We start from the raw sequence: 24,527 nt of genomic DNA, 5'->3' as shown, positions 1-24,527 counted from the left end.
AGTTCAGAGACCCCTCCACAGAAGACTATTAAACTATTAAAGATGTCTTCATTGTTCTAGGGAAAATGAGATGATGTGCGTGCAGCGGTCTATATACACTACCATGTTTTATGGTCTCGCGCCGGCTGCCATGCACGACAGCTCGAAGCTCATTTTCGCATACATTCTTTATGAAATTGAGATATAGTCTGTTACTTTACTTTGTACGACTCAATCCATTTTTACTTGCTTTGTCCTACTTTCTGTGGGCGAAAAAGGAATTTATTGTATACAGTCTCCATTGGAAACCTTTAATGTGAATAACCACATCGAAATCTGGTTCACTGCACATAACCACTAATGTGACGTCACACAGGGGAAGTGCTCCCTTCCCTTTTGTTCCACCCCCATGCCCAATCTCCAAAGCCCCAATCATCGAAGTCAAATGGCGGTTAAGAGTGTCACCTGCTTTCTATCGTCTCTTGCGGGTATCCTCAGAACCTACGAAGGCAGGAGACCATTGTCAATGTAGATGCTGCAACAACCTCCTTGTCCCCTGCAAGCTCAGGTCAGTGCCAGTCTGTTTTACCGTTTCTCAGTGTGAGGGTAAAGTGTGGGTGGGGGGGGGGGGCGCATTTACAGGCCACGTTATTAGGTCTCGCCTGAGCCAGCGCATGCACTGCTCTGCGAAACATTTAGTAAGTGGGTTTTAAAAGTGATACCACAAGCTTTTGCTGGCCTCAAGCCTACGGTTACGCGTGCATGAATGCGCAGAGCCGCCATCTGGCTTTCTGTAATGGCTCATTAAGCCTTACAGCGCGTGAATCATGCTCCTCCACCCCCTTGCTCTCTGCTCTCACTACCCCCTCCCTTCTCCCCCTTCCTCCTCTCCTCGTCGGCTTCATGGCAGCGTGTGAATCATGCTCCTCCACCCCCTTGCTGTCTGCTCTCACTACCCCCTCCCTTCTCCCCTTCGTCAGCTTGTTTACTATTCCAATTCCACTTCAGCCCTTCCGGACTGAGCCATATGTCCGCTTTGCAGAGTCGCTTTCATGCATTGTGCAGCAAGAGCACACAATCTGAAATGCCACAAAGCCCCTCTAAGCTGCTCCTTGTTACAATTGTGGCTGCTTGCCTGGTGTAGCTTTCACAAACGAGAGACCAATCAAGCAAGTTATGTCTCGTGCAGCTTTTCCAAGTGTCAGCGCCTGTGTTCGGGGTCACTTTTGTACAATGTCAAACGTGGTCTGCGTTGTGGTTTGTCATCTAGCACCGAAGAGCGGGCTTGCTATGAACAGTATCCTTTAACTGTACCGCTTTTGGCCGCCATAAGTGTGGCAGGGTATGCTCAGACGTGAGTCCCTTGCTCACTTTGCCACTGGATTCAAGCAAGCCGGGCTGAAGACGGCTGGAATGCCAGAAACTGGTCCTCGGAAGCTTGTTTCCGGTCCAGGGAAGACATGGCTTGGCAGTTCGGGCTGGACTGTTCCCATGAGGCACAGGGTCAGACTGATTTGCATATAGCCATGTCTGAACTGGGGTGGCATAGTGGGCTAAAGAACGGTGATGGATTAAACCCAGATCTTTTGACTGGGTGTGAGTGTTTGATTGATTCAGATGCTCCGTCCGTCACCACCTCCTTTTGTACCGCATATAAATAAAACCGTGCATACAAGCATAGGACTGGTGCACAACCTCAGAAAGGTTTTTAAATGGATACCGCTGGCATCACGTAAACCCCTTGTTCAGGGGCTTATAATCAGTCATCTGGATAATGGCAATTCATTGCTGGCGGACGTTAATGAAAGCCTCTTAACCAAGCATCAGACTCTTCAGAATGCGGCAGCCAGACTGACCCTAGATCTTCCACACCGCACCCCTTCAGCCCCATGTCTGAAAAAACTATACTGGCTGCCAATCAGAAAACTTATTAAATTTAAAGTTTGCTGCCTGGTTCATAAATCCCTGTATGGACAGGGTCCACAGTACCTGATGCAAAAGCTCCGAGGTTACTGTCCGGGTAGAACTCTTAGATCATCTAATAAACACCTTTTAACAGTCCCTAAATTTCACACAGTCAGAAATGGAGACAGAAGTTTCTCTAAAATTGGCCCCGCCACTTGCAACGCACTTCCTTTATCCATCAGATGTGATCCCAATCATAAATCATTTAGAAAATTTCCTTCTTCCTCTTTATCTGATTGTTCTGCAGCGCTATGAGACCTTTGGTGATTTATGCGCTATACAAAACCAATTACATACATACTTGTTATATATAAAATATATATGTATTTATTACTAACACTACCCCTCTGAACTCTTTATGAGGTCAGAGGCACAAGCACATAACAAGATACTTAATTATCATACAATAAGTCGCACAATATACAGTAGAGCCCTAGGGGCACATAAAACCATATACTAAAATAATGGTATAAGAACCACGTCACGAACAAGGAATAGGCCTAGGGCCTAGAGAATCGCTGGGGCTACACTGTACTACCAAAGGTTAGGAAGCAGGAGACCCACGGGAAGCGTGTGCAGTGTCTTAACACACACGCGAGTTACCAATGGGAACAAAAGAATTGGAAACTAGTTCTTTTAGGACACTTCCGGATGGACTAGGAGAAAGCTACTGAAAACGAGGACACTAGGAAAGTTAATACCCACAGGAGCACTGGAGTACTCGCGTTACCTCACCCATAGGAGCCGGGTGCATAGGTGTCAAAGTGTGTCGGGTTTCGTTGCTGAATCCTATGGAGCTTGGAGAAAGATGCTGCAGGCGACCAGGAGAGAAGTGTCCGGTTGGATCCAAGGGCGGATTGAGGATGAAGAGTACCTGAAAGCAGAGGGGACAGAGTCTGGGTCACTAGCCAGTGACCAGGAAGGAACCAGGCGATGTTGTGAAGCAATCAGGTGATGTCGTGAAGCTTGTCTCTGCAGCCACGTGGACCAGGAGATGTCGACGACGACCAGGAGCAGGGCACGGACTGTCTCACGAAGGATCTCGCTGTCGGCGGTGTCGACTTCCGGATTGGAGTCAACAAGCCTTGGCAAAGGCACTCCACGCAGGAATCGAAGATGGCTTCTGGGGCAGACCAGCAAGGTCTGCAGGGCTTCTCCTTTTCAGGGAAGCAAGGGCCAGCCTGGAGCAACCGGGCCAGCAGTGTAGATTCGTAGGTTCGTCGTCACAGAGGCTACTAGCCAACGGGCAAGTGAACAGACAGACGCGTCGAGCACAAAAACACTAGCAGGCCCCATGCGGCACTCGTAGAGTGTGGAGGGCTGTGCGTCGGTGTAGAAGGTGCTCAGGGCGGGGGCTTCTCAATCCCCAATGCACAGCTTCGAGGGTGCCTCTGGACTGCACAAGTAGCAAGGTGCAGGTTTTTCAAGATGGCCGGTCCCACGACTCTCGTCGCCTCTACGGGTCTCAGCTTTGCTGTGGCTGTGGATCGGGCTTAAGGAAGTCTGGTTCTTGTCAGGCTCTGTGATCGGGCTCCGGCGGGAGCGTCGACAAAGCAAACCGCAGATCACTGGATGGTGCCTGTTTGCCCAGGGTGGTCACTCCTTGACCACAAGGGAGATTCTTCAGTCTTCTAGTTGCAATAAAATGTCAAAGGCCCAGAGTTTTGTTTCAAATTTCAGTACAGGATAAATACAAAGTCTCTTGACTCAGCTCCTACCTATATACCAATCTGAGGGGCTGGATTACCTGCTAGGTCCCTCCTATGGGTGGGACCAGGGAAGGGGGTGGTTACACCCCTTTCCCTTTGTCCAGTTTCGCGCCAGAGCTGGGGCTGGAGTGCCCCAGCAACTGGTTTCAACCGGACTATGCATGGTGCACCTTGTGTGTAACTGGCAGTGTCTCATTTCTTTCAGCCCTCCCTGCTCCAATACACTATGGCCTGTCTGGGGTGGTGCTAGCACCTCCCAAGACAGGAAACCTATTGTCCAAGCCTCCCTCGCTGGAAGGACTCCCAGCAGCATGAGGTCAGACTAGTGTCTGTGGCAGCAGCATCTGAGGTTCCGTGATTCTGAACCCGTTCAATAAAGGTTGTCGTATCAAGACGATTTTGGTATCAGCGGACCGCAAATAACGAGTGCGTTATGTACGAGTGTTTTCGTCATGTTCGATTGATGGATACACTGCATATTCAGGGATTTCGTTTGAACCTCTTGGTTCCATTTTGTGCGCGGCAACCATTTTGTGGTTGCCCTCACATAGGCCGATGACTACAGTCGAACGAGTCTTTGGGACACGTACACCTTTAGCTGACTTCTGTGTGACCTGAACGAACTGACTCCATTGCCCGAAGCTGACCTTGTTGAGCCAGTTCCTTGTTAGGCAGCTGGTCAGATAGAGATCAAAGAGCAGGACATTGCTGAGTTTATGGTACATGCACACACCTTTCCATCTTGTTTCTCATCTGTTTCTGTTCCTTCTTTTATGGCCTATTTATGGTTTGGGTTGAGGTCCTTTTATTATGGGTTTTGTCCGGCCTGTCCGAGCAAGAATGTTGGATTTTGCCTTGTTATTTATGGTGGGCTGGACAACTGAAAGTGGGCTTGTCGTTATGCGATATCTTTTGAAATGTTACTGTGTGATTGGACAGTTCGTAAATAATTGATGCTAGTCAGGAATGTGATTTTTGGCATAAAAGACGATGTCTCGCAATACTACAATTGTACAGTCTCTGACGAACCACCCGTGTTGTGCTTCGTAGACCTCTGTTCCTGGTTGCAGCCAATAAATTTGGTCGTTGACGTCACCGAGAAGTATCCCGTGTCTCTGTATTCTAAGACAGGTGAACCAGGAGACATTGGGCGTGCCCCTGGAGCCGCTGGGTTCTAAAACCCGGTTCTTCAGTTGGCGCCCAACATGGGCCGACTTCAGCGGTACCGGTCCAAGCCTGAAGATCGTGAGGAGCTTCGTGTGAAAATTCTGGAGGAAGGCCTGCCACTTCATCGACCCCTGTATGTCGTCGTGGTCCGAAAGTCTTTTCTGCGAGGTTCCCCGCTTTCCGACGGCTACGAAGGACTGCTGCCCTGACTGTCGCCCTGTCTTGGAGCCTTTTGACGATTTGTAGAGCGAGACAATAGACGGGTCTTCTGGCGACGTCATCGATATTTCAGTTAAGTCTCCCAGTTCTTAGTTTTGCTTTGGGTATCCCCTTGGGATCTTTGATTTGGGACTTGCAAGCTCCAAAGCCGAGGGACTTGTGTATTCACGAGGCTATCGTATTCGATATTCCCTTGAAGTTTGAAGCTAGACTAGTGAGCGAAGATGCCTGGTCTTAGCAGACTTGGAAAGATATTTTGTTGTGGTTGTAATAGGGATTCCCGATTGGAGGACTCGAGTCCGGTGCCTCAGATTGGAACTCCGACCTATGAGCTCTATTTAAAACATGGCGGGGGCCCTATCACGTATAATGAAGTATGGATTAGATATACTAGGAAGGATGGTATCCTAAAGTGGCCCCAATATGGTAGTTATGACACGGAGATTTTAGATAATTTAGAAGTTAAACTTTTCAAGAAGAAAGCCCGGCCGGCGATGCTTGACTCTTTCTGCCTCTGGCGAAAGGAAGCCAAACAGAAAGAAATTTAGTTAGCAAAAAGAAATAAAAGAGAGAAAGGTATTTCGATAATGCAAGCTGCTATACAGTTTAAAGATAACGAAGAAGAACAAGCGAGTGAGCAGTTGCACAGGCAACGTAAAATGGCGATTGATAAGTGTTATCCAGTTTTGCCACCTCAACAGCAAGGTGCAACGAAGGACCTTGAGAAAGATCCTTTGATGTCACATTTGTTGAGTTCGCCAACCCCTTATGTGCAGAGTGCTACAGCACCTCCGCAACCTTTAGTTGCGCAACCTCCGGTTGCTTTGCTTCCTACTATTGTACAACCGCCAGCTCCTCTTCAGTTGGCTCCTATTCCTTTGGTGCAGCCTTCTCCAGGGCCGCCGACTTTGCTACTTGCTCCGTCTCCAACTCCTACGACTTTGTGATTTGTGACAGACTGCGTTTGAGTTGTTCCGCGTACAGTCCGAATTTGCAAAGGGAACTATAGTGGGTCTCGACGTTAAAAGAGCAGGTGCGACATTGTTGTCGTTTAGGAGTGAGTCTCCTTCTCAGCCCTTGTTTGAGCCGGATTTTTCTGTTAGGAGGACAGTGCGTCAATATCTGAGAGAGGTTCCCGCAGTTTGGAGAGCGGGAGATGTAGCCGCTAATCCACCTATTCTGCAACATTTTCAGCGTGTTTGGGTAAATGTTCCATGGAAGCGAGTTGAAGTCTTGGCCCTTAAGCAGACTTTGCCTGATCCACGTAAAAATCCTGCAGGGTACTATAAGGAATTATCACAGACTGCAGACTCATGTGTTATGAATTTAGCCGACATAGGCATGTTGTTTGGGAATGTAGTTCCACAGTTTTAATGGGGACTGATTCGTTATACGGATCATGCGCAGGAATTAGGTGATACATGGGCTAATATTGGTGCTGCAAATGGCCGACAAGTTGGTGGTGCTAAACCTGAGCCTTTAGTTGCAGAACTCCCTGGTAGGATTATTAATTACATGAAGACGTTGATGCCTGCTATGCGTGTAAACTGGGACAAATTGTCTGCATGTAAGCAGAAGAAAGACGAAAGTGTGTCCGATTTCTTCACTAGGTTTGAAGAGACGTTTATCGACCATAGTGGCCAGGACATGAGTACGGAAGGTGGTCAACAATTGTTTGTTGATAAGTTCGTGCATAATTTGCTTCCAGATTTGTGCACTAAGTTGAAGGATTCTGAGAGTGCTTGGGCTGTTTCATCGTCAGCACAGATTTTGGCTACTGCACAGTACTACGAGAATAGGGATAAGGACGTGAAAGATAGAGCCGAGAAGAAGACTAAAGAGTTAAAGATGAAGGTTCTTTTGCAGCAAGCATATCCGCCTCGTAATAATCAGCGCGATTATCAGCAACCTCAGCAGTATCAGAGAAACTCACAAAGGTTCGAGTCTTCTCAGCCGCGTTTTCTTGTAGGCCCTAATCAGTGTGCGTATTGTAAGGAAGAGGGTCATTTCAAGAGTAGTTGTCGGTTCTGTTACAGCGCACGAATGGTGCTTCTGGTGTGAGAGGTCGAGGTGTTCAGCAAGCTCCTAGAGGTGGAGGACGTGGTGTGTTTCCTCAGAATGCGCGTTCCTTGCCTCCACAGAATTCTATGAATAGTTTTGATCAGCAGAATGGTGCGTCTGGTAGGACGGCTCAGTACTATGCAGACGACTATTATGTCGAAGGTGAGAATATGGATGGTAATGATTGCTAGGACAGCCATAGACAAAGAGAGGGAGTTGTTTCAGTTTCAGTAGATCAGAGTGGAACTTATGTTGATGTGATTACATCAGGTGTGTCAGAGCCTTTTCTGTTGAATACTGGTGCTGCGAAGAGTTCTATTATGCACTCTAAACTCCCTGGCGCACCTTTGTCTGGCTTGACGAATGTTTCAGTAGGTTTTTCTGGCGCCCCAGTTAGTAATCTGATTTCTAGTCCTTTGTCTCTTTCTGTTGGACCTTGTGAATTCGAAGCACCCCTTATTCTGACGACAGGTTGTGGCGAGAACTTGTTGGGATTAGACTTGTTGAAAAGATTGTATGCAACGCTACATTGCTCTCCTTTAGGAGTACAGCTTACATTGGGTAAGAGAGTGGTCTATCCAATGTATTTGTCTGAAGATCGACTTCCAGCTGAATTGTTTTCTTTTCCTGATTCTCTTTGGGCTACTGGTCCTAATGATGTGGGTTTTTTGGAGATTCCACCATATGTTATAACGTTGAAAGCGAATGCTAGATTGCCACGTATTCCCCAATATCGGATTTCCAGTGATGGTGAAAGAGCACTTTTAGCAATCATCTATGATCTGATTGAGAAAGGTGTGATTGAAGAAACGAGAGGCAATGTGTGCAATAGTCCGGTTTTGCCTGTTTTGAAATGTACAGATTCTTCACAACTGCCTGTATATAGGTTTGTGATCGATCTTCGCGAGGTGAATAAGATCGTAGTTCCGCAATTTCCTGTTGTGCCAGATATCACTCCTTTATTGACTTTGATTCCGGCTTCTGCTACCTGGTTTTCGGTGATTGACTTGAAGAATGCTTTCTTCAGCATCCCGATTGCCGAGCAGAGTAGGGATATTTTTGGCTTCTCTTTAGGAGGCCGAAGTTTCCGGTTCAAGCGCGCTCCTCAAGGCTATTGTGAGAGTCCAACCATCTATAGTCAGGCGTTGAAAACACAGCTTGATTCGATTGTCTTACCTGATGGTGCTGCCCTTATTCAGTATTTTGACGATCTGTTAGTTGCTGCTAACAATGAAGAGATTTGTAAAGAGGCTACTTTGTCGTTGTTACGTCATTTGTCTGATTTCCATCATAAGGTGTCTCTTTCGAAGTTGCAATATTGTCGACAAGAAGTGACCTACTTAGGTCACCTCTTGTCGAAGGAGGGAAGAAGATTGACCCCAGAACGAATTCATGCGAATGCGAAAATGAGTGTGCCAACGACACAGAGAGAAGTGCGTGCTTTCCTGGGTATCACATTGTACTGTAGACAGTGGATCCCTAATTCTTCGCTTCTTGCGAAACCTTTGATAGCTCTTACTGTTAAGGATACTCCAAATCCTATTCCTTGGACTGACGAATGTCAGAAGAGTTTTTCAGAATTGCGTGATGCGTTGTGTTCGGCTCCTGTGTTGGGTACTCCCGACTACAGTAAGCCTTTTACACTTTATGTCCACGAGAGAGAGGGATGTGCATTGTCAGTTTTGACACAACAGTTTGGCGATAAACAACGTCCATGTGCTTATTTTTCGTCTACTTTGGATCCGGTAGCTAGAGCTTTGCCGAGTTGTCTGAGAGCTACAGCAGCAGCGGCTGTCTATATTCCACAGTCTGCTGGTTTGGTGATGGATAATAGATGGTTCCACATGCAGTGGATACTCTGTTGAACAGGACCAAGACACAGCATTTAACTAGTGCTCGGTTGTCAGGTTACGAGTTAACACAAACTAAAACGGACCGCAAATAACGAGTGCGGTATGTACGAGTGTTTTCGTCATGTTCGATTGATGGATGCACTGCATATTCAGGGATTTCGTTCGAACTTCCAGGTTCCATTTTGTGCGCGGCAGCCATTTTGTGGTTGCCCTCACATAGGCTGATGACTACGGCCGAACGAGTCTTTGGGACACGTACACCTTTAGCTGACTTCTGTGTGACCTGAACGAACAGACTCCATTGCCCGAAGCTGACCTTGTTGACCCAGTTCCTTGCTAGGCAGCTGGTCAGATAGAGATCAAAGAGCAGGACATTGCTGAGTTTATGGTACATGCACACACCCTTCTATCTTGTTTCTCATCTGTTTCTGTTCCTTCTTTTATGGCTTATTTATGGTTTGGGTTGAGGTCCTTTTATTATGGGTTTTGTCCGGCCTGTCCGAGCAAGAATGTTGGATTTTGCCTTGTCATTTATGGTGGGCTGGACAACTGAAAGTGGGCTTGTCGTTATGCGATATCTTTTGAAATGTTACTGTGTGATTGGACAATACGTAAATAATTGATGCTAGTCGGGAATGTGAATTTTGGCATAAAAGACGATGTCTCGCAATACTACAATTGTACAGTCTCTGACGAACCACCCGTGTTGTGCTTCGTAGACCTCTGTTCCTGGTTGCAGCCAATACATTTGGTCTTTGACGTCACCGAGAAGTATCCCGTGTCTCTGTATTCTAAGACAGGTGAACCCAAAGACACTGGGCGTGCCCCTGGCACCGCTGGGATCTAAAACCCGGTTCTTCACATCAATTTTGTGATGCTGAGGCTCTGGTTAACTTTAACCGGGATTACTAGGAACAACATGTCTTCTCCCTCTAGAAGGGTGGAATGCTACCCCCGTCGCCAGAACTGGCGAGGGGGTAGTATTCCAAAGCATATGACACCTTACACGACATGTTTTTATAAAGCCAAACCAAAGTTAGCTTTCAACCGCGAGGATGATAATGCACTTAAGAGTATATGGTATGGCTAAATCATAGACCAGCTATAAGGACATGGTTCTGAAAGCTGCAGACAGGCTCAGCTCATGCTAGTTCCTCATCTCACATAAAACCAAGCACTCTGCCTCCAGGCTTCTTAAGGCCTGCCATAGGAGTGACTTATTTTTTTAAAAGTTTAAACAGCTTTATTAAAGAAAGTATACAATGTAAAACATCAGTACATAAGAAAAAGGCAGCAAAAAGAATTACAATGTGTTAAAGTAGAACACCTGAAAAAACAACCCCAAAGGGGGTAAATGAGCTTTACTAAGGGAAAAAGCTTTTAAAGAAGATTTTGTTGTAAGAGAGAAAATAGAGGGGGAGAGAGAGAGAGAAGAAAAGAAGAGAAGAAAGAATGAAGAAGAAAGAGGAGTGACTTATAGGTGCATATGTGTCTATATATAATGTTAGATATAGGAATACTATATCTAAGCAAGGGGTGATTACACGACCTTGCCCCGGCTGAGTGATCAGCCAGTTGTGTCAATGTGGATGGCCAGCCAGGGGTGCCATAATACATGCTGCAGCCCCTGGTAGGCCTTGGATGCACCTATGCCCTGTGTACCTAAGGTACACTGTACAGGGGCTCACAAAGGTGACCCAATTCCCAATTGGATATGTACCTAAAGTACATGGTATGAAATTAGAGAGAGAACAGCTGGGCTGTGGGTCTGATTAGCAGGCCCACAGCCACATTAAAGTCGAAAACAAGTAAAGCAAAAGCAAAAAGTGGGGGTGAACATAGAAAGCAGACCCTACTCTCCTATAAACCTTACCTCACAAATCATATTTCACAGACCATCCAACACTCTCTTCTCCTGGACTGGATGAGTACCTTACCATCAAAAGGTCAGGTTCCAGCATGGAAGCAACCCTGGCTAGTGCTTGCTGTTGACTATGTAGTATCTTCGAGGAGAGCGTATTACATTTCTTGGGCAACTGACCCGCCGTCATTCACCTCAGACGGAAACTATTACATCCTGCCCTGAGGGCTCTCCAGTTAAGATCCTGGCTCAGCAGGGATGGCGCTACTAAATGGCATAACATCCAGCTCTACTGCAGGGCAACAACGTTTTTACAAGTCAAAAGACTGCTATCTGCCAGTAGGTGACCTCTGGTGTCATAATGTTCTCCTTTGTCTTTTACCCCTTCTTTTTGCATTTTAGAGATTTCCCCTCTTCCTTCTGGAGTACAGAACATCCGCACAACATTTCGCAACTCTTTTTTTGAGATCAATTACTATTTATTACTTATCACGTTTTTCACTCTCAATGCATATTGTATATTTTCGAACTTATCGCTCCTTTTACACTCTACACAACAAGAACATTTTAATCTTTTTGTATTGTACTTTTTGCAATGATTTGTATTAATCTGCAAATAAAGATTTACTTACTTACTATGGTGAAGCATGCCAAGATAAGTTGTGGGTGAGACGACCTATCAGGAATCCTAATTTCCCAGCTGTAAAACTACCTTTCCACCTAGTAAATAAAGCTTCTTTGGCCTAGCCATTTGTTGTGTGAATACATTTAAACAAGGAGGGTATGCCATGGCGATTTACTCTTTCTCTCCCTTTGTGTATTAAAAAGAGAATTAAATCTATTATTAACCAATAAGAATAATGTAGCAGTTTCATGAGTGCGACAAAAATTGAAACCACTGAAATAATGCATGTTGTTGCATTGTGGAGCACCAATCAACATCATATGGGAATCTCATCACAGACACACCCACGGGTAATGCCCAGAATTAAAAGCTTTGAGAGAAATAAACCACCTAGTCTAATTTAACCACTATATGTCAAGAGTAGGCACAACAGGTGGCTAACAGGCTGATGATACAATATGTACTGATTGTTCATACTTTTGTCCACTGTAAAGAACGCATAACATTAGCAATGACTGATCACTGCTGGCAGCACCGCCTCTATGGCTCCCAGTTCCAGACATATATGTAAGACAAAAAGAGACTGGATAAGAAAATAAATACATAAAGATTAGATGGGGGAGAAACAAATGAGAGGCAGAGTCCAAACCGATGCTAGATCACAGACATTAAGGGTTCAGCATGGTCTAGCAACTGACGATCATTATCATTGATCACAGTTGGGTCCAGAGCCCCCAGGATGACATAAACGAATTCTCTTGAAGGTTTGATTTTAAGGACGTGTTATATGCAGTTTAATATTTTTTCCCAGTAGTTTCCCAGGGAGGGGCAATGAAAAAGCATATGTGCTAGGTCTCCTTCAGCCAGATTACATTCCAACAACTGGGGCTGTCTCTTAATTGGAGTTTAAATAGCCTTTGGGGTGTCCAGAACACCCTGTTAAGTATCATATATTTAGTTTGTGACAGTATTGGAGAGACTTTATTTACAAGAGCCGTGGCGTGGACTTTGCTCCAGTCAAACGCAATCCCCGTGGTGTTGGGCCCCCCCCCCCCTCCCATCGTAATTCATTACGCTTTTGGGCTTTCCCCGGCACCGGGAGGAGAAGTTTATATACTCTGGACACAAAATGACCCGTTGCTTTGAGGTGTGTCAATTGTGGTTTAAGCCATGGTTCTACGTGTGTGAGAGAGCGTGTAGACAGGAGTGTTTTTAATTTGAGGAAAGCATAGAAGTCCATCGGAGTAAGGCAGTGCGTTGTTTGGATCGAGGAATAGGGTAGCGGGTAATGCCCATCGTATAGGTCACTCACCATGTTTATGCCTTTCGCAGACCAGTGTTCCCAATTGAGGGGTTGCATGTCAATTCGAAGGGCGGGATTGTGCCATAGGGCTATTGCGGTGGTATCCTTTACCCTAAGGCCCGTCTTGTGTACTTGGTCTAACCTTAAAAGTGCACGTCTCGTGTTTAACAATATGTACTCCGAATGAGAAAGATGTGTCAGCTCAATGGTGAGTAGCGCAGGGAGGGAGACATTGCCAATGAGGGACTTCTCTATCTCTACCCTAAGTGGGACATACAACTGGTCTTCAATCAACCAGTGTACCCCCTGTTTGCACAAGAATGCTGTCTGGTAATTCCTAAAGTTGGGGAGACCCAGGCCGCCTTTGTCCTTGGCTAATTGCAGCTTCTTTATGATACCCTGGGCTTCTTCCCTTGCCATAAGAATGTGCCAAAGAGTTTATCCACTTTGTGCAGGAAGTCTTCTGAGAATGTCATTGAAGCATACTCGCTAGATAATTCACCAGCGGGGTCACCATCATTTTTAGGGTCTCAGCTCTCCCCCACCATGACAGGAACTTAGGAGACCACCCATCAAGCAGTGTTGAGATTTTCTTTAGGAGCAGGTTCTCATTGACTCGCAGGGTAGTGATGAGGTTTTTGTCAAAGTCTATGCCCAGATACTTAAAGCAGTCCGGTTGCCATGTTAGACCCGAATCCCCTAAGATTTCCTTGTTTCCTTGATTATTCAATAGTTTGACTTCTGTCTTGTCTTTATTTAGCGTGTAGCCCGATACTTCAGAGAATTCCTCAATAGTGGACATAAGAGCTGGTATTGCCTCTCCTGCTTTTTCAGACACGACTAGCACGTCGTCTGCATAAGCTGTAAGTTTTATTGTGCAATCTTTAAAGATGACTCTGGGAATGCTTTTATTATGGCGAATTTGATATAGAAAGGGCTCCATGGCTAGAAGGAATAACGAAGGGGAGAGGGGGCACCCCTGCCTGGTTCCCTGTTGTAGTCTGAACGATGACGAGAAAGACCCTCCCGCTCTAACCCTGGCTGAGGGACATGAGTAAAGGGACATGCCTAGTTTAATGAAGGACGGCCCTAGGTTGAATTTATGTAATACAGCCTCTAAATATGACCAGTCCACTTTATCGAAAGCTTTTTCTGCATCGAGTGTGATCGCTGCAGTAGGGGTGTACAGTAGTCTAGCCTTCTCAAGAACGTGGGCTAGGGTTCTGGTGTTGTCACTGGACAGCCTATACTTCAGGAACCCAGCTTGGGAGGGGTGGATTAATTTTGGTAAGACCTTCTGTAGGCAGTTGGCCAGTATCGAGGTTAAAAGCTTACAATCTAAGTTGATGTGCGAGATAGGCCTATAGTTCTTGGGGAGCATTGGGTCTTTGCCTTCTTTGGGTAGTACAGCAATTACTGCCTCCGCTAGTGTGCCTTTAACTTCACCCGTCTCATGGATTTCACGAAATAGGTAAAGGAGTCGGGAGGTGAGCATGGAAGAGAAGCACTTGTAAAATCTGGCAGTAAATCCATCAGGCCCAGGAGCCTTCCTGCACTTAAGGGATTTTATGGCTTCTTCAATCTCAGATTTTGATAAAGGGTTATTTAGGCCCTCTTGGTCCTCCTTGGGGAGGGATGGTAGGGCGCAATTCTCTAAATAATCTTTAACTTTGTCTTTTTTCACATTCAGATTCTTGGCATAAAGACGTTCATAAAATTCTTTGAATATCTCCGCAATCTTGAGGGGGTGAGACCAGGTCACACCAGTTTGGTCCGTGATAGAGTTGATCGTGTTTTTCTGAATTTTGAATTTGAGATAGGCCGCTAGGCTCTTTCCAGCCTTATTCGACTCGCAGAGTTTAAAGTGTTTCCTCCTGTCTAGCCACACTCCTGCTCTTTCACTTACTATTTTATTGTAAGCATACTTTTGATTATTTAGTTTATTCAGAGTCTCTTCTGTCCTATCACTTAAGTATCTAGCTTCCAATATGGAGATTTCACCCTCTAGCTTCTCTATGGCCGCATTGCAATTCTTGTTTATGGCGGATTTAAGTTTAATGATTACCCCCCGTATAGTGCTTTTCAGAGCTTCCCAGCGCTTCGAATCAGTGGTATCACCCCTTTTGTTGTCTTCCAGGTAGTCTTTTATGGCAGTTTCAATAGTGTTCCTGTGTTGTTCTTTTTCAAGGATTTCCTCATTAAGGCGCCATAGTGATTGGCGGAGTGTTGGTTTTATGTTGGCGACAGTGAGTGATATGCAAGAGTAATCTGAAATAACCCTTGGTTCTATGCTTGTTTCCTCAATCCTAGCCGTAGCGTTCTTGGTAATAAATAAGTAGTCGATTCGGGAGAATGAGTCGTGCGGCGAAGAGTAGAATGTATAATCCCTCCCAACCGGGTTTTGCAGACACCAGGAGTCTATCAAGTGAAATCTACTACATAGCTTAGTGAAGGCTTTATGTGCCTTGTTACTGCGAAGGGGGCACCTAGAGTCTCTATCAAGAGTGGGGTTAGACGGTAAGTTGAAGTCAACCGCCAGGATATGGACTGCCGTGTCGGGGGTAGTATCAAGCGGTTTCGTGAGATCTGCCCAGAATGCCAATTCACATATATTTGGGGCATAGACATTTGTGATGTAAAATTCAGTATCTTGCATTAGAGGTACAGATAACAGCGCCTTGCACTCCTCCCCCTGGCGTGCTTCCAATAAGAAACTGTGGAAATCCCTCGATGCCTCTTCCTTCTCCTTTGATCCCCCGTAGGCGCACCTGTTATTGCTAATATTTGCTTGGCTATCGAACTGTTGTATGTGAAATGTACTGTAACGTTGATTGAGATAGAACCGCTACCTTTGATGTGTGATGTGTACTACATTTATATTGGGCATCTGGCATTCGGCACTCTGTATTTGCATTTTATATCTGCATTTTTCCTATATGTTATTTATTTATTTAGTTTCTATTATAATCATGGCTGTACACCTTTTATAATTTGATACATGTACTCATCTTTGTAATTTAATATTCTCTCTAGTATCAGTTATTTATTCTATTGTCAGCCACTGCACGATATATCTTATGTATCCTTGTTATTATTATTTATTGTCCACTCCATTTCATTTTATTCCCCTTTTGTTTCTTCAATAAAAATGATTTGAAATTTAAAAAAAAGGGTTCAGCATGGTCATCCTCCAAGAATCAGGCCCTGGCACCTTACAACGTCCTTCTATCTTTGAAATAGCTTCAGAAAGGTGCGGTCAAACTGGCCACAATAGATTTCTAAGTTATCACTCCAGATGGATGCTAGGAAAATACCTCATCCTCAGAGAAAGAAGTGAAACTTAACTGGTTGTAAACTTCTTTTCCTGCAATTCTGTCATGATGAAAGGGTCACGGAGAATGTTACTGTCCACTGCCATGAAAGAGCCAGTTAATTGCAAGCCGGAACCCCCCGGTAACAGCATTTCTAGTTTGGAGCAAAGTGAACCCGTTTTGATTGGGGAGGGTGTTGTTTTGAACCATGAAATCTTCTTGCACTTTTAAATCAGCAGATCATCAATACAAAGACGTTTGCAAAAAGAAAGTTTTCATTGCTAGTGGCACTTTTTTATGTCAGCCAGAATTTATTATTAAAATCTCTATATATCCAACTTATTTTTCAGACCCCCAAGCTTCTGTTTCTAATGTTATCCCTTGGCCTCTGAGCAATTCGATTTAACTTGTTCTTATCATTGTTAACCCACCTTGTGACAACTCAGTTTCTTCTTTAATACTCCCTTAGTTATTCAGAAGTTTAAACAATTGCTATCTTTCTTCAACTCTATCTTAAACTCTTGCTCGGGTGCTGGACAAAAAACAACTCAGTGTGTGTTTCGATCATTTCTTTTGCCACTCTTCATCGAGACAGTGAGAACAGTTAGTGTAATTTACAGATGTCCATACTGATCACAACAGCCTAACAATTAATTACACAAAATGGCTGATTTGATCAGAAACGTCTGTGAATCATTGTTACGCAATACAATTTGTAAGTGCAACTCTGATCTTCATACATCTCATTTTTATACCAAAACAATGCACACACCATTCTTGATGGTCACTATCTTCCGATTAAGGCGATGTGGAACTTTGCAGGGTGCCGACTATAACTATGACCTTCATACTTATAGATTTTGTACCAAAACAATGTGCAAATCCTTCTTGGTGGGCGCTATCTTCCGACTGATTGCAGGGTGCTGAAGATAACTAGGTTGCTGGTTCCTGATCTAAAACACAGCAATATATCTGGGTCGAAACAACGGTGAAAGGTATTGGTATCTGGTAAAGAAATAAGATAAAGAGAATCTACACCTCTCTACCATCCTAAACATCGCAAAAAAAAGAAGAAAATGAACGTACTTGCGCCGGCGAGCTTCTTTCATGATGCGCTGTTCTTTTGCTTGGCTGTAGATAATTTTCGGGAGATGACGGTGACGAGCTATACGTTTGATCTGAGGGTGGTGCTTAAATTTCTCCTTCAGTTTTTCATTATAATTCAGAGCTGCTCTCTCACGCGGGGCCAGCTGAAGGAAAACAGAAATATAATATATTTGCAGCCAATTACAATCTAGGTCAGTCAGCTGTAGTCAAAGTATTAGGATTTGCTGGTCATTGAAGATCTGAATGATGCAGTTGCTATGTCTTATAAAAAGAAACAGAAAACTGATGTTACTTTTTTTATACGTTACTGATAATGTCAATAAGGGTACTAAAACACAGAAGTTCTACAGAAGGCAAACATTTAAAATAACAGTAGTCATGAACGTTCCTGCCCTCTGTGGATAGCTGCGACACCTACCATTTATTTTTTTGCAATTTTATCTTTGTAAACATAAATGAAGTGTTCTTCTAAAGGGGGTGCTTGCAGTTCGCTAATGTGGGAAGTAATAGCCACAAGGAAAGCTACCTACCAGGAAAAGAACTCGAGGGGGCATAAGTGTTTGAATGAAAAGGTTCAAAGCCAGGCTTCATAAGTCTCGTGAGGGTTATGCTAAGGTTCTACACAGGGATTGGAGATATTCTGGGAGAAAATCCTCTTAAGACCCTCCATGACAGCCCTTACTACTGGAATTCTGTTTCTCATACAGTCCTCAACAGTAGTTAAATGTAGGAGTACTGATGTTTAGGCAAGGTCTAACTTCAGCAGATGAAACAGATAGCAGATGATGGACCGCAGGCTTCAATGGGTCTACGTCCTTGGAGATGCAGTAGTGGACACATCTTTTTTACTTTGTGGTGTAGCAGGCGTGTGAAGTGGGCCTGCATGCTTTAAGTAGAATGATCATACATTGTTTGGGAAGGTTTGAGTATCCAGTTTCGAAGGCCTCCGGTGCCAGATTTCTAGGCTGAGCTGCCTGAGGCCTGGGCATCTGATCTGGCATGGCTCTGTTTGAGATGATCTGGCCTGTGCAGTAATTTATCATGGCGGCTAATGGAAATTTCCAGGAGCATGAAGTACCAGGGTTGTGTGGCAACAAGGATGTGTGCCAGGGATGTTTGTTTCATCTTCCTCACCACATACGGAAATACCTTCGGCCAATTCATCCATAGTACATTGCTCATGAACTGTGGGTACCTGGAGGAGAGGTTTGAGTATTTTGAGTTTTCAAGGTGGGGAACAGGTCTGTTTTTGCAGTACCCAAATGCTGGAAGTACCTTTGTATGACTTGCAGGTGGAATTCATACTCGCAGACTTGTTGCAGCGTCTGCAAAATCGTTATCCACAACTAGAAAATTTTCTGCTCAGAGATGTAGGTTGGAGCAGATAGCCCAATGCCAAATCCCCTGAGCAAGTGCTGAGAGGTGGGAGAATGGGTGCTGTCCTTTTTATGTAGGTAAAACGTGGCAATGGAGTTGTCCATCTTGAAGAGGACTACGCTCCTTTGAATGACCTGTAAGAAGGATTTGAGGGGTAGGTGTAATGCTAGCAGTTCTAGGTAACCTACGTGGTTGCCACTGTGATGAGGTGGCCATACCCCTGACCAGTCATGTTGCTGAGATGCACACCCCCCTCTGGGAGAGAGGGTTCTATAATTGTCGCTTGCAGAATAGGGTAGTGAAAGGCCTGTCCCGCAACCAATTGTTACAGTTTCACCAATGCAGAGAGGTGGGTGCTGATATTTATAATAATAATAATAATAAAATAATAATAAAATGTATAAAGCGCATGGTTACGCCATCTCGGCGTGTCCCCGCGCTAGGTGAGAGGGAGAAGACAGAAGCGACAGCAGGAACTGCCTTGCGCTAAGCAGAGAACAGGTGTGTTTTCAACAGCTTTCTGAACTTAATTTCAGAGCATTCCAGCCTCAGGGGGATCGGCAGTCTATTCCAGTTCTGAGCGGCTAGAAACCGGAAGGAACGACCACCCATGTTGGCCTTCTTTATCTTGAGGATTACCAGCTGCCCCATCCCGCTGGATCTAAGAGATCTACTAGGAACATACTTGGTAACTAGGTCTCTTAGGTATGCCGGACCCTCACCATGGATGATGGCATATGGCAAACATTTTGAACAGTACTCTTTTCTTAACTGGGAGCCAATGGGAGCCAATGCAATGAGTCAAGTGCCTTTTTTGAAGCCGCTCTCCTTGGCTGCATAAGAGACAACCGAGCAGCGGCATTCTGTAGAGCCTGTAGTCTCCCAAGGCCCTTTGCAGTGGCTCCCAGATAGAGTACATTCCAATAGTCAAGGCGAGACGTAATTATTGCGTGTATCAACGTCTTCCTAGCCCCTAATGGGAGAAGATTCAGCGGTTTCCGTAGTTTTGTTAATACGCCAAAACATTTCCCCAGAACTCATCGAATGTGACCATCATACGAGAGAGTAGGATCAACCCAAATCCCCAGATTTTATGCCTCAGTGGAAGGGGTAGGGATAGGACCCAGACTCGGAGGCCACCATTCCGAGGTCCAGCTAGAGTGGTTGCCTCCCACCACCAGCACCTCCGTCTTGCTGCCATTCAATTTCAGGCAGTTCTTATCCATCCAGGAGGCAAGCTCCTGCATACAGGCTCTGAAATTGGAAACCGCAATCCTAGGCGCCTGGGATAGGGATATCAGTAGCTGGGTGTCATCAGCATAAGAGACTATATCTACTTCGAAGCCCTGCACAATTTCCGCCAAAGGAGACATGTATAAATTGAACAGGGAGGGACTAAGGGCAGAACCCTGGGGAACTCCCTGCTCCAGTTTAGTGTCTTCTGAATAGTGTACACCCTGCCTGACCTGGAAACTGCGCCCAATTAAAAAAGATTTTAGCGATTTCAGGGCCGCACCTGAGACGCCACCCTTGTTCAGACACTGTAGCAAGGTGTAGTGTGCCACGGTGTCTAACGTGTCAGTGCCATGGTTTGTCCCGCGTCTGCCCCTTGTCTGAGGGTTTCCGTAGCGCGAAGTAATGCAGGTTCTGTAGAATGGCCCGCCGAAAACCAGATTGTGAAGGGTGAAGGAGACAGGCGGCTTCCAAATGGGCCATAAGTTGGTGATTGACCACCTTCTCCGCCACTTTAGCCAGATAAGGCAAGAGGGAAATAGGACGCAGATTTTCTAATATGTCCAAGCTTACATTCGTTTTTTTCCTGATTGGGAGGACAATCGCTCGTTTCCAACTATCAGGCAACATGTGCTGAGTAAACGAGGTTTGTAGCACATGCCTGATATATGGTTCAAGGGCGTCCAAACCAGCCCCCATCACTTTGGGTGGAGCAGGGTCTCTAGGGGAGCCAGATTTTACGCTCAAACAGATGCTCTTTAAGGACTCGGGGAGGGGGGGGGGGGTGTTGACCACGAGTAGTCTCAGCCCTGAACTACTGTCCTGCATCTGTTCTTCAAAATCAGTCCCACTGACTGTACTACCTGAGAAGGATGAATAGATTTTTTCCACCTTCTCCGAGAAGTACACTGCTATCCGATTGCACTCTCCAATGGACCCGCAGCTCGGCACTGTAGCCAAGGAAGATATTTCTTTTAAGATTTTAAAAAGTTCTTTAGTGGAATTCTCAGCAACTCCAATTCTATCTTTGGAATGAGTGGCCTTAGCCCGTCTAAGCATGTTTGATCTGCTCCAGCCGATATAGCAGTCTGACCTGGATCTTAAAACATTTCCTCCACTGCCTCTCCAGGTGCTTACATACCGCTTTGGCCACCTGCAGGGCGGGAGTAAACCAGGGAGCGGTTTTGCGCCCTCTGACCCTAACTTTTTTCGGGAGCAGCGGTGCCACCTTGAGGGCAAAATTGATGCGCCTCTCCAGATTCTCACATGCAGTCTTAATATCAGAACCTCCCGGCGGGCCACCCCATGTCAGTTCTCTGTTAAAATTGTCCTGTGCAAAGTTTTTCCACTTTCTACACGGGTTACCGCTCGAATTCCCCTCCTGGCAAACACTTGTGGGCATCGATATTATAAACGGGACCAAAAAGTGGTCAAACCAGGGGACAGGGAGAGGAGTCATTACCACAACTTCCTCCCAGCTGGCAAACACCAGGTCGAGTAGGTGACCTTGATGATGTGTAGGACAACAGGATTTTAAGTCCAGATGCAACGACTAAGTCCTGACGCAGATCGGATGCCTCCTTATGCAAAGGGTTCTTCAAGTGTAGATATAGGTCCCCTAAAGCTAAGAGTTTGCTACGTCTTATAACTAGATGGGCAATACTATCAAGCAGACTAGGCCTAAAACGAGTAGAGGAACCTGGCGGCCTATATATCAAAATCCCAGTAACTGAGAGATTGGAATTAATCTTTATTGTAAAAAGGCCCGCCTCGCTGTCCCATATAGAAATAGGCTCCATAATGCACTCGAGGGGAGATCTGGTGATAATCGCAATCCCACTCCCTCTGCCTTCTGGTCTGTCAATTCTAGTCATGGAATATCCGGGTAGAAGTGCCTCCATGATGTCCGGATCGGGATCATCTCCCAGCCATGTTTCCGTAAGGAACAGAAGGTCTAAATTCGCGTCCGCGAGTAGCTCCAAAATTTCAATTTTATGTTTGCTCAGGGATCTGCAATTTAGAAGGCCACCGGAGAGAGACCCTCTTACCTCCTGCCAAGTGTGCCCTAAGCTCCAAATAAAAGAGCATTGTTGACACGTGCTACCTTGCACAGCTGACATGCTGTGCCTGCAAGCAGGGTGCAACCGCGGGCATAGATTTATCAATTCCTCCCTGCCAGAATGAATTTTTGCATAAAAATGGCCAGGGGTTGGGGCCCCGGCCCTCGAACATACGCGGACGGGCGCAGACGAGCTTACCTTCGGCGCACCATCGGCACGCCCGCAGCGCGCGTCCGCTGCGCATCCGTTTGAGCATTCGCCTTATATCCCTAATGCCTGCTCAGGGTCTGGCGACTAGAGCGCTAACCGTCCCCCAACCGGAAGTGCCTGTCTCTACACCTTCCACGCCCTCCGCGCAACGGTGCTCTCACCGCATCGGACCGGGGCGGGTAGGAGGGAATTGAGACCAGGCTTCCAAGTACCACTGTTGCGGGCCCCCAAACAAGTAAGTGCCTGTTTTTCAGTACCGTTAAAAACATTCTTCGTGCCCCAGTAAAAATGAGTTAAAAGTACTGTGCCGGTGATTACAGCTACAGCGATACACAAAACAGGTTTACACAGCAATAGCGCTCAGCAGTAAGCGCGGCCTCCCACAGCCCACTCACCACACTAAATTACTTATCAACACTAAATCTTCCCAGTGACCCTCTGCCTGTGACCATTGCCCAACAAGGCCCTATAGAAGGGAACACAAAATGAAGCCTGGCGTGAGGTACAATGGAGAGGCATTATGCAATCATCCTAAGAAGGTGCATCACGGTTCTGACGGGGAGTAGGCTACTGGACAGAAAAAAAGACAGCAGGTGCTGGTTGCCAGCACTCTTTGTTGGTTGGGGTAGGCTTTCCCTATTACTGCGTTTAACAGGGACCCTAGGAAAGGTTGCAGTTCTGACTTGGTGGCATTTATGTTGAATCCCAAGCTGTGGAGCCGGAAGATAGCTGCTGAGTGTGGGCGAGGCACTGCTGCCTGGTGCCACTCCTCACTCATGAGCCAATCACCAAGGTAGGAAAAGACGTGAGTGCCACCTTCACTATGGGAAGCCACCACTGCTAGCCACTCTGTGAACACCCTTGGAGTCCAAATGCCCCCAAAAGAAACAGGGAGTGATGCCCACTTACCGCAAAACACATGTACCGGTAATGGGCAGGGTGAATGGGTATGAGAAAGTAGTTGTCTTGAGATTTAATACCATCATGTAATCCCCTTTTCTGAGCACAGAGAAGATGACCTGTGTGTAATCATATGGAAACTGTCCTAGAGAATGTATTTGTTGTGAGACCTGAAGTCTAAGACAGGCCTGAGGGAGTTGTCCTTTTTGGAGATAAAAAAGTACAGGAAGAAGATGCCCTTTCCCCCACTGGTGTGGAGGCACCCGCTTTATTACACCTCTCTGTGCTTTTCTGGAGAAGGGCTTGGACAATTTCTTTGAGGAGGTTAAGATTGTCTCAGCTGAGGACATGTCTGTGGGTTGGGATGTTCTGAGAGGCCGTGAGAAGTTCTAGTCAGTATTTGTGGAGGACCACTGCTAGAACTCCCTGATGGGATTTCCTCCCAGGCAAGAGAGGAATCATGTATTCTCCCCCAACAGATGACATGTTTGGGGGTCGGTGGGGGGGGTGGGGCAGGGCAAGTCGCTGTTTCAAGGTGGAAGCTCCTTAAGCAGGGCCACCTCTGCTCTTGCCTCTGTTGTTACTCCTATATGCAACCCTGTTTTAACCTTCCAGATGGAAGTTATGCTCCTGAGGTTGATGGGACAGTAGGTGAATTGGGCTTGGTTCCTCTCCAAGGTTGTGGAACCTCTAGCAGTTGGAGTTTGTAGGGCCCATGGACTTTGTGATTTCTATGTCCTTTTTTATTTCAAGCATATCATCAACTTGTGGGCCAAAGAGATGTTCCATATCAAACAGGAGGTTGAGGAGATACTGCTGAGCCTTGGTGAACTCAAAGATGTGGACAACACTGGTGGCAATGCCTCTGGAGCCTGTGTATGCCTTATAAAGCACATGTTAGCAGTTCAGACAGTCTTCCCTTGGAAACCATTCCTTCCCCTCTCTTCCTTTGTCTTCTGTGGCAGGTGTCTGACCAAATCTTGCATCTTTCTCCACTGGAACCTATCATATCTAGAGGCGCTCAACTAGCTATGCACCAGTCGGTGGCAGCCCACACTGCTAGCCTTTTGCCTACAGCATTGATCTTCTTGCTTTATCAGGCCTTAGGATGTCACCTGCAGCTTGGATAGAGGCCCTTTTAGGGGCAGTGCAGACCACTAAGGAGTCTGGGGGAAGCTAACCTCCGATATAGATGGGTCATTGGTGAGGGTTTACATTTTTTCTAGCTTGGGTGCCCTTGACAGGCTCCCTAAAGTTGTCAGGGGAAGATTTTAGCATGCCTTTGGGCAATGCTGAAAGAATGTCCATTCCATCACCTCTTTTGGGTCAGCATACGTTGGAGCCACAGTTCAAAGGGTTCTAAAGGACGTGGAAGACCCCCATGTGATTGGTCCTCCTCAAATGCCTGTTAATGGGAAGAGATATGAAAGGTTATTGAACAGCGAGTACATTTTTCTGTTGCATCTTTGTTGAACTGCACCAACATGGGCCAGAAAAATGTGTTGCTAACACGAGCTCGGAGCCTTCCCGGTGTACACTGAATCTTATAGTGGAAAAAAGACTTTCTAACATGGAGTCCGTGCAGAT

At 45.9% G+C, this 24,527-nt stretch overlaps 1 protein-coding gene across 1 annotated transcript in view; it reads right to left on the bottom strand.

Moving 5' to 3' along the window:
* Nucleotides 1-24,527, bottom strand: part of DCAF13 (DDB1 and CUL4 associated factor 13) — a 272,700-nt gene that overhangs the window by 548 nt on the left and 247,625 nt on the right. The window contains exon 10 of the mRNA XM_086966098.1: nucleotides 17,140-17,303. Coding sequence (XP_086822224.1) covers nucleotides 17,140-17,303 — 164 coding nt within the window. The remainder of the gene's footprint in view (nucleotides 1-17,139; nucleotides 17,304-24,527) is intronic.

This window comes from Lissotriton vulgaris, chromosome 4_1 (genome assembly GCF_964263255.1).
Source record: "Lissotriton vulgaris chromosome 4_1, aLisVul1.2, whole genome shotgun sequence".
NCBI lineage: Eukaryota > Metazoa > Chordata > Amphibia > Caudata > Salamandridae > Lissotriton > Lissotriton vulgaris.
This window is presented reverse-complemented; position numbering and strand designations above follow the sequence as displayed.